A 13,584-nucleotide genomic window follows, 5' to 3' on the forward strand; every position below is an offset into this window, starting at 1 on the left:
CTCATTTAAATTGTCATGTACATTGATGGCGCTGTATAAATAAATAAATGATGATGATGATAATGATGCTAGTCTGTGAGGAACTCTGCAACCTCCCCTCTTCCTGAAGCCCAGATAATGGCAGGAAGATAATTCTTCACTGTTATATTTCTGATCAGAGATTGGAGATACGAGTGACATATCTATGTAGTTGCTTCACTTCTTGGAGAAAACAGAGGGATTCCCATTGCATGCTGCTTGCCATAGCAACTGGGACAGGAGGTAGTGTAGAAACCCACTCAGACAGTACTTAGAGAAATCTTACTTCCGGATGTTATTCAGCCTATCAGATTGATTTGAAGGGTCATTCCATGCCCTGGGGCCACAATGGTCCCCTGCTCTGTTATAAAAGGCATTATACAGTTGGCCCTTCTTATACACGGATTTTTTATACATGGATTCAAGCATCCACGGTTTGAAAATGTTCAAAAAATTATAAATTTCAAATATCAAACCTTGATTTTCCATTTTTATAAGGGACACCATTTTGCTATGTCATTATATTTAATGGGACTTCAGCATCCACGGATTTTGTTATCCATGGGGAATCTTGGAACCAAACCCCAGCGGATAACAAGGGTCCACTGTAATTCAATGAGGTATTTTGTAGAGGGAAAGAATTGAGTCTGCTATATAAAGAATGGCTATCAAAAGACCCAACATCTTCAGTAACAGGAGGACCAAATCATATGATCTAAATATCCATCATCCTCTTGGGCTTTAAGAACACTTAAAAACCCTTTGGAACCTTATAGGTAGAAGTGGAAACTTCTGAATTTCATAGACACAAATCGTTTGAAAAATACAAATATAAAACCTAGGCGGGTTACAAACCGCCATTAAAGTACGGACTCAGTCCGTACTAGGGTTAGGAAAGTGCGGTGCTTCCACACACCCCTAACCCTAGTACGGACTGAGTCCGTACAAAATGGCGGCTCCCCTTCCACAAAGGGGCCGCCATGACGACGTCACGTTTTGGAGCTCCTTCCTGGTTTGCGGCGGCGCTTTGCTTCGCTCGGCGCAGCCTTCAGATGGCTGCGCCCAGCGAAGCAATGGAGAAAGGGGCCAAGCGGCCCCTTTCTCCTTCTCCCCGCCGCCGCGGGGTGTCCTTGGGGCTTGAAGCCCCAGGGACACCCCTTTTCAGGCTGCGGGGAAGCGGCGTTTTGCTGCTTCCCCGCAGCCTGAAAAGTGGCGGATCGGGGCCTCAGCGGCTGCCGTTCTAGCAGCTGAGGCCCCGATACACTGGGGAAAGGGGCGGGTGCAGCCCACCCCAAATGGGCGGTCTATAACCCGCCTTCGGTTCAAAACATACTGCAGAAATTTGGGCCTTAAAAGACTTTAAAAGTTACTTAAAAAAGAAATCTGAATGCTACAAGCCATGGACCTGTTGCACAAAACAGACTCTCCTCCTAGCCACCACACTGTTGCTCAAACACATGCAACACAGCATGAGGCAGCATTTGAGCCACAATACTCTTCCTCTACCATTTGGACAATCCAATGTCCCATAACAATAAGAAATCAAGTTCCTTCCTTTTGTCATTCTGCAGAATCCACTTTCTAATGGCCTCAGAGCATTGCATGTTAGCTCTTGTTTGAATTTTCCAAAGCCTGCTTCTTCAAGAAAACATGTCTTCATTTAGGTTCTAATGGGAATGAGTGCATATGCAGAGATGCTAGAAAGTTTGGACTTTTTCACACTTTGATGGGTTGATCACAGTGATCATAGGATTTTGCTATAACAATCAATTACCTCTCTCTTCTTTGGCCTAGAGCTAGGTTAGTCACTTTCTGTCTGATTTAAATATTTCTAAATTCTCTGTATCATCTATTATTTATTCCCAACCCTTTATAAATAAACTTTCCTCTTTATAGCCTTGTGTGTGAGCACATGATAGGGATGGAAAGAATATTTGAAAATGGTTGAAAAACATATCTTCCAAGTGTTGAGAAACCTTGTCAAAAAGAATCCTGGACTAATGAGAACCTTTTGTTGTTCAAGACTTATTCTGCCCACAATTTGAACATGGTTGTTTTTTAAAAGAAAGCAACATTTTTCTTGAAAAGGTACTGCTTGACTATGATTTGCTATTTAGCGTTTTTAATTTGTTGCCTGTTTTATTGAACCCTTTCCTGTATTGTTTTGTATTATTTATATATATTGTGCTATTATTTCTTAGATTGTACGCCATGGGCAGGTTTACTCTTATTTATTTTATTGTTTGTATGTCCAGTGCTGTGCAAATCTACAGCGCTATATAAATAAAGCATAAAAATATTTTTGTGGGTTTTTCGGGCTATGTGACCATGTTCTAGAAGGGTTTCTTTCTGACGTTTCGCCAGCATCTGTGGCTGGCATCTTCAGAGAATGCTTGCCTGGAAAAAGTGGGTATATATACACTGTGTGAGCCTGGGAATGCAGGAATGATTTGCATGTGTATTGTTCTTGCTGATGGCAGGCCTCAGGCTGGGAGGCTAATGCAAAAGAGGATTAGTGTCTAATGCAAACCTGCCCGTACGGCTTTGCTCATAAGCTCAAAGCCACGTATAGCATGTCCGCTTGGCTATTTGTAATTGTTACGTTCCTGCTCTGTCAATCCCATCTTTCACACAGTAAGTTATCTGCCATTATGACTTATTTATTTCACATTTTCCCCTTCATCAAAAAGTTGTCAATTATATAGATAAAATGTTGATGTCAGATATTTTATTAGATGTCTAAAGTAATGACTAACAACAAAACAGCTCTGACTTCTAAGGGGATTTTCATAAATTTGAATTCTGTGCCTACTAAAAGAGAATTTTCCACATGGCTCAGGTACTTCCTTAGATACATAATAGTAAAGCAGAGGGCTAAAAACATATTTTTCTATGGTGATCACAATTAATATGGGATAGCCAGGTCATCTGACTATTTACTAAACACTAGCTTTTTCCTTGATAGTCACTTCATCATGCACAGATAAGTAACCTGTCTGTGATGAATATCTTCTCATACAATAATTTTTGAGGCTGATATGTGAATCTGCTAATATATACATAATATATATTAATAGGTATATGTTCTTAACAGCACTATCTTTTAAATTTTGATCATTCCTTCACTGTTCACTAATAGAATGGACTGCTTGGGAATGTGGCAGGCTGTATGAACAGAGATGGATGGTCATCTGTCAGGGTTGCTTTTGCTTGGCTTGCTACATGGGCAAGTGGCTGGACTAGGTGTGCCTCCCAACATTTTTATGGATAAATTTTATGTAGGTGAACTTTTGAAATGGTTTTGAGGAAAATCCATATAGCAGATCTAGGTTTTTGAAAAGCCTGTGGAGAAATTACTCCAGGGCTCCCAAGTCACACACTCGTGTGGCTACATAAACTGTTCAGGCATGCTGAGAACTCATCTGTATGTGGACAATATTATAACTGACTATGTACATTAAAACAGTTTGTTTCCTAACTGTCTTTCAGCATGGGTCTTTACTGATAAGTTACTCCACAGCAAACAATATCAATGAGAACTGAGAGGTATGGCATATGCTCCACTCTATTCTGCTCTGGTCAGGCCCCACCTGGAATATTGTGTCCAGGTCTGGGCACCACAATTTAAAAAGGATATTGAGAAACTGGAGTGTGTCCAAAGGAGGGCGACTAAAATGGTGAAGGGTCTGGAAACCATGCCCCATGAGGAATGACTTAGGGATCTGGGGATGTTTAGCCTGGAGAAGAGAAGGTTAAGAGGTGATATGATAGCCCTGTTTAAATATTTGAAGGGATGTCATATTGAGGAGGGAGCTAGCTTGTTTTCTGCTGCTCCAGAGACTAAGACCCAGATCAATGGATGCAAGCTACAGGAAAAGAGATTCCACTACAACATTAGGAGGAACTTCCTGAGAGTAAGGGCTGTTCGACAGTGGAACACACTCCCTTGGAGTCTCCTTCCTTAGAGACAGAAGCTGGATGACCATCTGTCAGGTATGCTTTGATTGAGAGTTCCTGCATGGCAGGGGGTTGGACTGGATGGCCCTTGCGATCTCTTCCAACTCTATGATTCTATGATTCTGTCATTCTATGGAACAAGATGTGACAATAAGAAGAATGGTGACTGCTTCATCCAAGATGTGAGAAAGCAAATCACTGTTGTCTACTGATGGTTCCTCCTTTTTTTCTCCTTAGCTCTTGATTTCCAAAGTAGTATCTTTCTCTTTTTAAATAAGTTTGCTGCTGGATTCAAATAGCAACCCAATACTGCAATTTGATGGTTAACCTTGGTGGATTCTCTGATGTCAGGAAGTAAGACTGTTGTCTTTAGATTGCAAAAGGAGTTTGCGAAACAACTGTATGGTGGGTGTTTGCATTTCTGTTCTTTTAGCAATCACCATTCTTCTTATTGACACATCTTGTTCCTGAGGAGCACAGGCCATACCTCTCAGTTTTCACTGATGTTGTTTGCTGTGGAACTAGAGGGTAGGTTCAGTGTACCTACTATTTCTGGCCACAATATGTCACTAAGCCCTTTTGAAAGAACTAGAGTGAGAATTCAGCAGGATGTCTAGTTTTGATTTCAAGCATTTGAATTAATATGCCTGATCCACTAGGTACCAACATCTGTATCATAGCTGTTATTCTTGTAATGGAGAGATGGAGTAATCCACTTGTTTTGCTTTCGATAATGGTTGCATTTCTTTTCCAACATGAGTTAATTTCATCCTGGTAATCAATTTGCTTATGATAACTTTTTTTTTTGCAAAACAGTCTGCAAGAAATATTATGTGCATTTTCGTAGACAACCTCTCCAACAGAAACAGTTGTTGTTTCTTTCCTGTCTTATGTGGACATTCCCCCCCCCCCCCCCCCCGGTGAGATGTGTATTTTTCTCTGCCTTTTTTTTTTCATCATGGAAAAACAAAATTTGAAGGAGTATGAAAATAAAAGGATAATAGAATGATCATTTAGCTATGAGTTTAGGCAACACAAATTAGTTGGTTTTACATTAAAATTAAACCCAAATATGAAATGAAATATATTGAAATAATAATCCAAAATAGTACTGAAATAAAAATACTGAAATAGTAATCAGCCAGAGGGGCAATGCTAGCCAAGTCCATACCATCTTCCATAGTCCCATGATGAAAGAATCAAGCCCATGCAAGACCTGGTGCAATAATCTTTGAAAATGTCTTGTAGTGGTGTTGCTTTAAAAATTGGGTAAATTTTAGAGAAATAGAATGCAAAAGAAAGGACAGATACTATATCATTTCGATGAACAGCTGACATTTCTTGGGGGAAAATCCTGTTTTTTCCTGACATTTCTTAACCTCATATGCCCATTTTGATCACAGTTCAATCTGATAAATGCTACCTCATGCTTATGCTTTCAACATGCCACCTTAGAAGCTAAGCCACTTTCTTTTCCAGGCATTTGAAATCTTGCCTTTTGATCTCTGAGAAATACACATCTTCCACTTGCTCAAATCCTTTTGTTTCTGATGAAAATAGGTTGTGACTTTTCTACAAGACTAGATAAAATATGGACTATTTTTGGTCCATTTCTGATTTCTTTTCTTCTTCTTTTTACTATCCTTAAGTGCACACACACATGGCCTCTCATATGAAATGGAGTCACACATCAAAAGAATCAACTTCAGTGGTATTTGAAAGGCATTGTCTCTTTCCATACATTCAGCATTCTTTTTCTTCTTCCCTGCTCTAAGTTGTGATCCAAATCTCCAGTTTTCTGAAATACTGATTAGCAATCTCTTTCTCTAGCAGATCAATAACATCCAGTCATAATGCATAGCTATTAAAAACAGAGGAGTAAGTTTTTAAAGAATAGGAATACACTATAAAAACCACTGTGCCTAATAAGTGACAAAGTGAAGAAACTATATATCCTGAAGTAAAACAACTAAAGTTTACGATAAACTTATTCTTATAAGCTACCTAACTGAATGTAGTCTACTTGACAACTTCTCTCTCTTCTTTTTTAGTAGTTCCACAGATACAGCAAAGAAAGGTTGTAAAGATAGGTTGCTGTCTGGAGAGTGATGAGTGACATTACAAATGAGTGAGAAACAGGTTATGTAGTAAAGGTGCCCATTGTGACTCATGGAGCAAGCAAGGATGTAGACCTGTGATGGCAAACCTATGACACACGTGCTGGAAGTGGTACTTGATGCCATTTCCCCAGGCATAGGTGAGGGAGAAGGAGGAACAGGCACGTGTGTGTCCCTTCCTCCTCACCTGCCTTTTCTTGGCCTCCAGCTGTCTTTCCAAGACAGCTGGAAGCCAAAAAATGGCCCTTGGGAGAAGGAGCCTCTGGCTCCTCCTCCTAGCCCTCTCCTGGCCTTCAGGTGCTTCCCCCAGACAGTTGGAGGCCGGGATAAGGGTGGGGGGATGAAGAGCAACCAGCACATGCCAGTTGTTCCTCCCCACAGACCTTTGCCAACCTCCAACTATCTCGGAAGAAACAGCTGGAGGCAGGAAAAGGTCTGTAGGGAAGAAGGGCAGGCCCATGCCCAGCCCCCTTCCTCCCCATTTACCCTGCCTGCCCTCCAAGTGTCTCCAGAGTGGCACTAGGAGGACAGGCAAGGTCCATAGGGAAGAATGGAGGGGGCGTGCCCAGTCCTCTTCTTTCCCTTTTGCTTTTCCTTGCCCCCAAAGGGCTCCAGATGTGCTGGACCTCCTATCTGCTATTTTGTTCTACTGTTTTTTAAAATGCTTTTGTCAACTTGGATAGGACTCCAAGTTCAGAAATTCAGGCTTCATACTCAGTAAACTTTTATTTCATAACTACAGATCCGTTCCAGAAACATTTATTGTCAGAACCAAACAGCAAGAATCAACACTGCCTAATTAAACTACACACAAGGTCAAATTCCCGGAGGGCTCAAATCTTATTCATTACAATTAATAAAAACTTTCACCCCTCTTGTCCCCACACTGCTCCTTCTTTGTTTTTTCAGCTAGGCACTTCTCACAGGAATGAATTTGAATGGGCTTGACTCACCCCTGCTTCACCGCCAGAGTTATTTCACCACCTGTAGCTGAAATCATCATGTGCCTGCAATACTATTTTACTACAACATAACCAATCATTTAACCTTCCCAATATAATATGATAGGACAATTGCATGCACTACACCTGACAGGCTTAAGCTTATGCTTTTAACTAGTTTTAACTTTTCAACTTTTTTATTTTCTGAATTTTAACTGGTTTTTAGCTGTTATAAACTTCCTTGAATTCCAAACTGGGAAAGAGGTGGGACAATAACAATTCAAGCAAATGAGATCTCTAATCACAGTCATGTTCACTTTATATGGCCTCCTCCAATTTCTTCTCCCTCAGTTGTCCTGATGCTGCCCCCAAGATGTAAGGCTATTTTAGCCATAAGACCATCTTAGATTAAAACTGAACATGGATCTGTGTGCCCTCTGCAAGTTGATGGCCACCTCACTTCCATCTCTTGCCCAATTAATCTACTGTCACTTTACTCATGTTTTTCTTTTGTTGTCAAAACAGACTAGCTGGAAAAGCCAGCTTCTGGGCAGCTTGAAGGTGTGGTATTTGACAGTGCATACCCCCAAGACACCTGGAAACCACCCAGTTGATCAGATAGGGGCAGCTTCAAGCCACTCTGGGGGCATGATGCTTTGACAATGCACACCTCTGGAGTGCCCAGAAGCTACCCTGGGATCTGCTCCTGTTTGGGCTGGCAGTAGAGTGTGCCTTTAGGACAGCGGTGTGTGTTTGCTGTGGTCCTGGAGCGTCTTTGGTGGGGGCGTCTTCAAGCTGTCCTTCATGGCTGTCTGTTTCAGCCCTAAGTAATTTGAGACCCAAGACCCATAGGGGCTCTTTGTTTATGCTGCTCTCTGTATGGTCATCTGGGTGCAAAGACCTGAATTTCATCACCTGAGGTCCAAGCCACATTGGGCTCTGGCTGGCATTGGAGCCAGAATAACAGGGAAGACACTTGTTCTTTTCTTGTTATCACTATATATAAGCCATATATAGAACAAAGATGAGTTAAGATCAACTCACTTACTGTATTTGTTGAGTTTCCATTTAAATGTAAGCCACTGTCAAAAAGAGGGGAGGAAGCACCACTGCTGTGATCACTTGATGGTCCAGGGGAACCTGAAATATGGCATATTAAAAATGTATTTGCTGAATAATTTGTATTTGGCAGAGAACAATTACAACCATACAATTTAGGGAGACTTGCAGTCTATGCATACAAAATAGCATGTCCAAGTAAAAAAAAGTAACATGCTGATCAAACATCTTTCTTTTAATTTTTTCTACCTTGAGGTTCTCTGAGGCTTAGAGCTGGTGATAATGATAAATATGATAAATAGAAACTATCCCATTTAATAGGCCATTTGCTGTTAAAAAATACCGTAAATAGGAAACTTTTCCAAAAGGCATTCAGGCTGAATGTCTAAACATGCTTCTTGCAGAATCAGCCTCAGTGAACATCAAAAGATTTATTTTCTAGTAAATATGTACAGCATTATGCTAACAAACCTTTACTGTACCAGACATCTAAGAATGCCTTGAACTTTCAGAGCTTGAAAGTAATGTGTTACAAGTAATAATGATACTTGTAATCTGTTATTTTGGGGTAGGGATATAACAAGGACATAACAATGTTCTTCTTGCAAATAGCATAACTACAGTACTAGCAATGCAATTGGTATTTTTTTCTTTGTGACGAATACTGCTTACTTTATACATTTTCTTATTATCTTAGGTAAGCTGGAAATGCTGTCCTGGTGCATTTTGCTTACTGTTTGAGACTCCCCTTCCCCAAAGGAACTAAAAAGCTACATGCAAAATTAAAAGCTATGAAAGAAGTTGGTAAATGCCACTTGCAATATTAATGGTAACACATTACTGTTTGTGTGAGCTGTTGCATCAAGTAACAAAATTATTAATTCTTGAAAGTAACTTTCTGCATTTTGTGATGCAGGCACCAAAGTAATCAAGAGCTTTATAGTTCAAGCTCAGAATCCTGAACTGCAGCTCCAAAATTATGGTGCACAAGAGCAAACACACTTCACTTATTGAGATTACAGCAGACAGGAAGTAATGAAGTAACAACACATTGCAAAAATAACTCAGTCTAAGACTGCTTTAACTGCCCTGGCTGGGGAATTCTGGGAATTATTATTATTATTATTAACCTTTATTTATAAAGCGCTGTAAATTTACACAGTGCTGTAGTTATATGAGACATTTAGCCTTCGCTGTTAGAGAGCTCTAATGCCACAATAAACTACAATTCCTAGGATTCCCTAGCACTGACCCAGGGCAATTAAAGTGGTCTCAAACTGGATTATTTTTGCAGTGTGTTTTGGACCCCAAACAATCAACACTATCAAGGCAGACTGTGCTACAGTAATCAAAATGAACAAATGTATTAGATGATTGTATGTACAGCGCTGTGTAAATTTACAGCGCTTTATAAATAAAGCTTAATAATAATAATAATAATAACAATAATAATTCAGCTATGGTGTTCTCTGTAGCCTGCTTCAAATTTCACAGATTAACATATATAATCAGATACATTATTCATGGAAGAACTGCCCAAGGACTTTTGGAATCAATTCAGTTATTTAGAAGACAGCAACTTAACTGGCCCTTCATCCCAATGGGCTGATTGTCAGGTGACCAGGGAAAGGTGTTCCCAGAAGGAAATAATATGATCATTACACCAGGTAATGTTAAATTCTATTTGGATTAAATGCAGTGTGCATATTGCCACACTTGTGAGGTTCATTAGCCTTTAGAAGAGGCCTATGATAATCATGTAGGTCAAATGGTCTGAGGCACTTTCTGAAGGATATGTACCTGACACCAGTAACAACAATATGGTGGATAAGTTATGAACTGAATACTGAGCAAACCATCATATCCTTTCCTTCTCCTACCCCCATCCCCCCCAACTAGTAATAATGCTTCTCCCTGCTTCTAAGAACTGTATATATTCAGCTATAAGTCAACCTCATGTATAAATTGAGGGTAGGTTTGGGGGCCAAAATCAAGGATTTTGATGCAAAAGAACTTACAAAATTCCAACAGGTGTAACGAATACACAAAGTACTGATATTTGTGAATTTCAATGGTGCAAGTTGAACTTGTGCCTTCACAAATCATTTTTCTTTGGTGGTTAAACTTCTGATTTGACCATGCCATAGCCAACCCCCCCCCCCCTTACCCTCCATTTATCTTGTAAACAGCCTAGACCAGCCCCTCAAAGTTAGTTTCCATGTTACCAGAAATGGAGAGATTAGCAGGGACCCTTTTAGCTATGGCTATGTTGAAGGTCTGCATTGCTTACAAAGTGGTGTGGTTTTTTGTTTTGTTTTTTGTGGGAAGGATTTGGAGACATAGCTGCAGAGATGTAGCTACATGAGACACATGTATCTCCTGATGCAGGATCTTGGCCATACATTCAACTTCAGGCATTTTAACTTTTCTGTTCACTGAAGCAACTGAAAGCAAGAATGTTCAACACTCCAACTACTGAATCTCACTATAGATTGAGGTAGGTTCCAACAATAGCACTACCACATTAGCATTAAAATATATGGAGATGGACAGACAGACAGACAGACAGATTCCCATAGGACATGTTGGGGCTAAAAGTGAAAGTCAGTTCTAAAACAAGCATACATACACATATGCACACACACACATATATTGAGCTTTTAGCATGAATTGATGAATTTCTCAGTATTAGCTTAAAGTAACTCATTTCTCCTATAAATGGTAGTACAGACATGTATATATGAAATATTTTTAAAAGAGACATTAATTTACTACTTTACAGGATCTATTGATATTTTTACTCAGACTGATAAGTAAATCAGGTCCAACTAACTTGTAATCTAAGATCTTTTGCTTGATAATAGAAACAGAGAAACAGAGAACTGCCATAGAAACAGAGAACTGATCAAGCAGATCTGTGTGAACCATCATTCATGGATGATGGGATGTGTTTCTCTTGGTGAGTCTAAAGCAGAAATGATTTTTTGTCATGTCTAGTTTTGGGCTGAGGTCCAAAGATCATAGAGTGAAATCTGTGCAACCTTACTTTTAAGTACAGATTATTAACCTCAAAGATGAATAGAAATTATGCCTTCAAACAAGGGTGCTTAGAAGACCTTGCTACATCCTAGAGTCAAAGACCTTGCTATAGAACAACAGTTTTCCTACATCGCTGGAAAGATAATCACTCTGTCATGTATGATGATGTTTATGATGGAACTCTTTTCCTAATAGTCCACTTTTGATTTCTTACAATTAAAATATAATTTATGTGTACAGACTGCTCACTTTTTATTTAAGGAATAATCACAACTCTATTCCCACAAACATGCAATATTTCCCCCTACATTGTTTGCATGAGCCTCCCTGTGTTTGGCAGTGCAAACTAATTAGCTTTAGAAAAGTCCCTACACAAATCAAATTCCAAAACATTTTAAGCAGCTGACAGAGCAATCCTTCCATAATTTAATACAGAATGAGCATAATTTTGGGAAGATACTTGTTAAAAATGAGTGCTGCAAGCACTGGTATATGCAGGCAAGTACTTCTACATCTAACGCACATGTAACGAAACCCAAAATCATAGCATTATTACAGCCCGACTCCTTGCTTCTGGGTAGGAAGAAGCTTCCCCATGAAGCTATTTTAATTCCAAAACACACTGCAGAAATAATCCAGTTTGAGACTGCTTTAACTGCCCTGGGCCAGTTTTTATGAATCCTGGAAACTGTAGTTTATTGTGGCAGCTGAGCAATCTGATAGAGAAGGCTAAATTTCTCAGAAAACGACAGTTCCCAGAATTCCCTAGCATTGAGCCAGAGCAGTTAAAGTGGTCTCAAACTGGATTATTTCTGCAGAGTGTTTTGGACTTTACATGACTGTGGTATATCTGTCACTACTGCTACTAGATAGATATAGCTTATCACATAGGGCTTTCTTACTGAATCACATTGCTTTCACTGTTAGAGGATGAAGCTTGAATAGGAAAGACCCCTATCATCAGTCCTGTCCACGTGTTTGAAGTTTACATTCATATATTGCAACCATGAATACCAGCAGCACAGGGAGATGGCTTGCATGCAGTTATCCCTATAAGTGAAGGGGGCATGTATAAACATTAAATAATCTCATAGTGCAGTATATTATCTTGCCTGAAGTAAAATACTTGTGAGTGAAATATTGTGAGCAAGTGTCTGTTTGTTATGAGAAATATTGCAGAGAGGAAAACATTTTACTGAGATCCATTAATTTCCCCTTACCCAATGGGAGCTTTAGAAATGATGGAGCTTCCCTGAGGTACTGAACGGTGATGGTAACTTCATCGCCAGCATTTCGCAGTAGATGCACCTGTCAGTGTGACAAATAACAGCTACTTTATACCAAAGAAGAACTAGCCAGAGAGAGCAAAATGGTCTATATCAAAAAAGCCACATCTCAGTAGTTGTGTCAGGAATTCAATATTCATGTTTATTGCCAGATTGAGGAATATCTTGAAGGTCAGACCACAAAAAAACATGATAAAGGCAAGCATGTCCACAATTGTGGAAGAGTCTGAAAAATTAAAATTTGAAGGGCTATCCATTTTAGTACTCCGGAGAAAAAAACATCTCACAAGCCATTTCTGATAATACAGTACAACCCAGACAATGTGAAACAGTTTAGAATTTCTTAGATTTCAGGTTGTGGGCAAGGCTGTATTTAAGCAGGTGCATATCCTGTCATAATGAAACATATACAAATTTTCCAGTCTGAACAATGGAGTTTTAGTGGTTTGTGTTCTATGATACAATCAGAATTTTAAGCTATAGATAGAGTAATATGGGAACAATGTGTAGTATGCCACGATTCTAACAGAAGATGGTGTGTATTAATTAGTTAGAAATAATATTTATGTCTGCCCAGAAAAATAAACACTGAGGTACAATTACAACTCAGCAGAATCCCATCCTAAAAAATAAACTATAAGAACTTAAAATACAGAGGGAGAGCTATATAATCATCAATCAGAAGCAGCACAAATACCTCATAAAACCAAAATCTCAAATATAAAACCAAGGGCTAAAAGGTTATTAAACATAGCAGTAAAGAGCAGCCACTGGTGGCACATATGGAGGAGACAATAAAAGCAGAAGCTTAATAGTACCATTGTTAATCTGTATTCTTCCTTCTTTGTTACACACATTTTAAAATTTACTTCAAAATAAAATCTCATGCTAAAAAAAATAATGAGCAATAAAAGCAATGGTCCCCACTCATATTATTTACACTATTACTGTCATTTGACTTTTCACAAATGCCTTTTGAAAAAGAAATGTTTTCTCTCACTCACACAAGAGTGCCTTAAAGTAATCTAAATGGCAGTTTTCCAAGGCATGGATAACAAGGGCTGAATCTTTATCCAAGAAGAGAGCTACAGGCAGTTTACAACATGAATTTGGGTTTTTTTTAAAGCTAGTTTCATTTGATTCAACATCAAATCAATGCTCAGCAAT

General features: G+C 39.2%; 1 protein-coding gene across 8 annotated transcripts in view; it reads right to left on the minus strand.

The window, feature by feature from the left end:
* Positions 1-13,584, minus strand: part of SNTG2 (syntrophin gamma 2) — a 301,906-nt gene that overhangs the window by 103,974 nt on the left and 184,348 nt on the right. For all 8 annotated transcript variants that reach the window (XM_089531045.1, XM_089531046.1, XM_089531044.1 and 5 more), the window contains 2 exons: positions 12,352-12,439; positions 8,082-8,173 (listed from right to left, as the gene is read on the minus strand). In XM_089531045.1, coding sequence (XP_089387171.1) covers positions 8,082-8,173; positions 12,352-12,439 — 180 coding nt within the window. The remainder of the gene's footprint in view (positions 1-8,081; positions 8,174-12,351; positions 12,440-13,584) is intronic.

The sequence above is a fragment of the Sceloporus occidentalis genome, unplaced genomic scaffold (assembly GCF_023333645.1).
Source record: "Sceloporus occidentalis isolate IW3139 unplaced genomic scaffold, rSceOcc1.0.p SCAF_6, whole genome shotgun sequence".
NCBI lineage: Eukaryota > Metazoa > Chordata > Lepidosauria > Squamata > Phrynosomatidae > Sceloporus > Sceloporus occidentalis.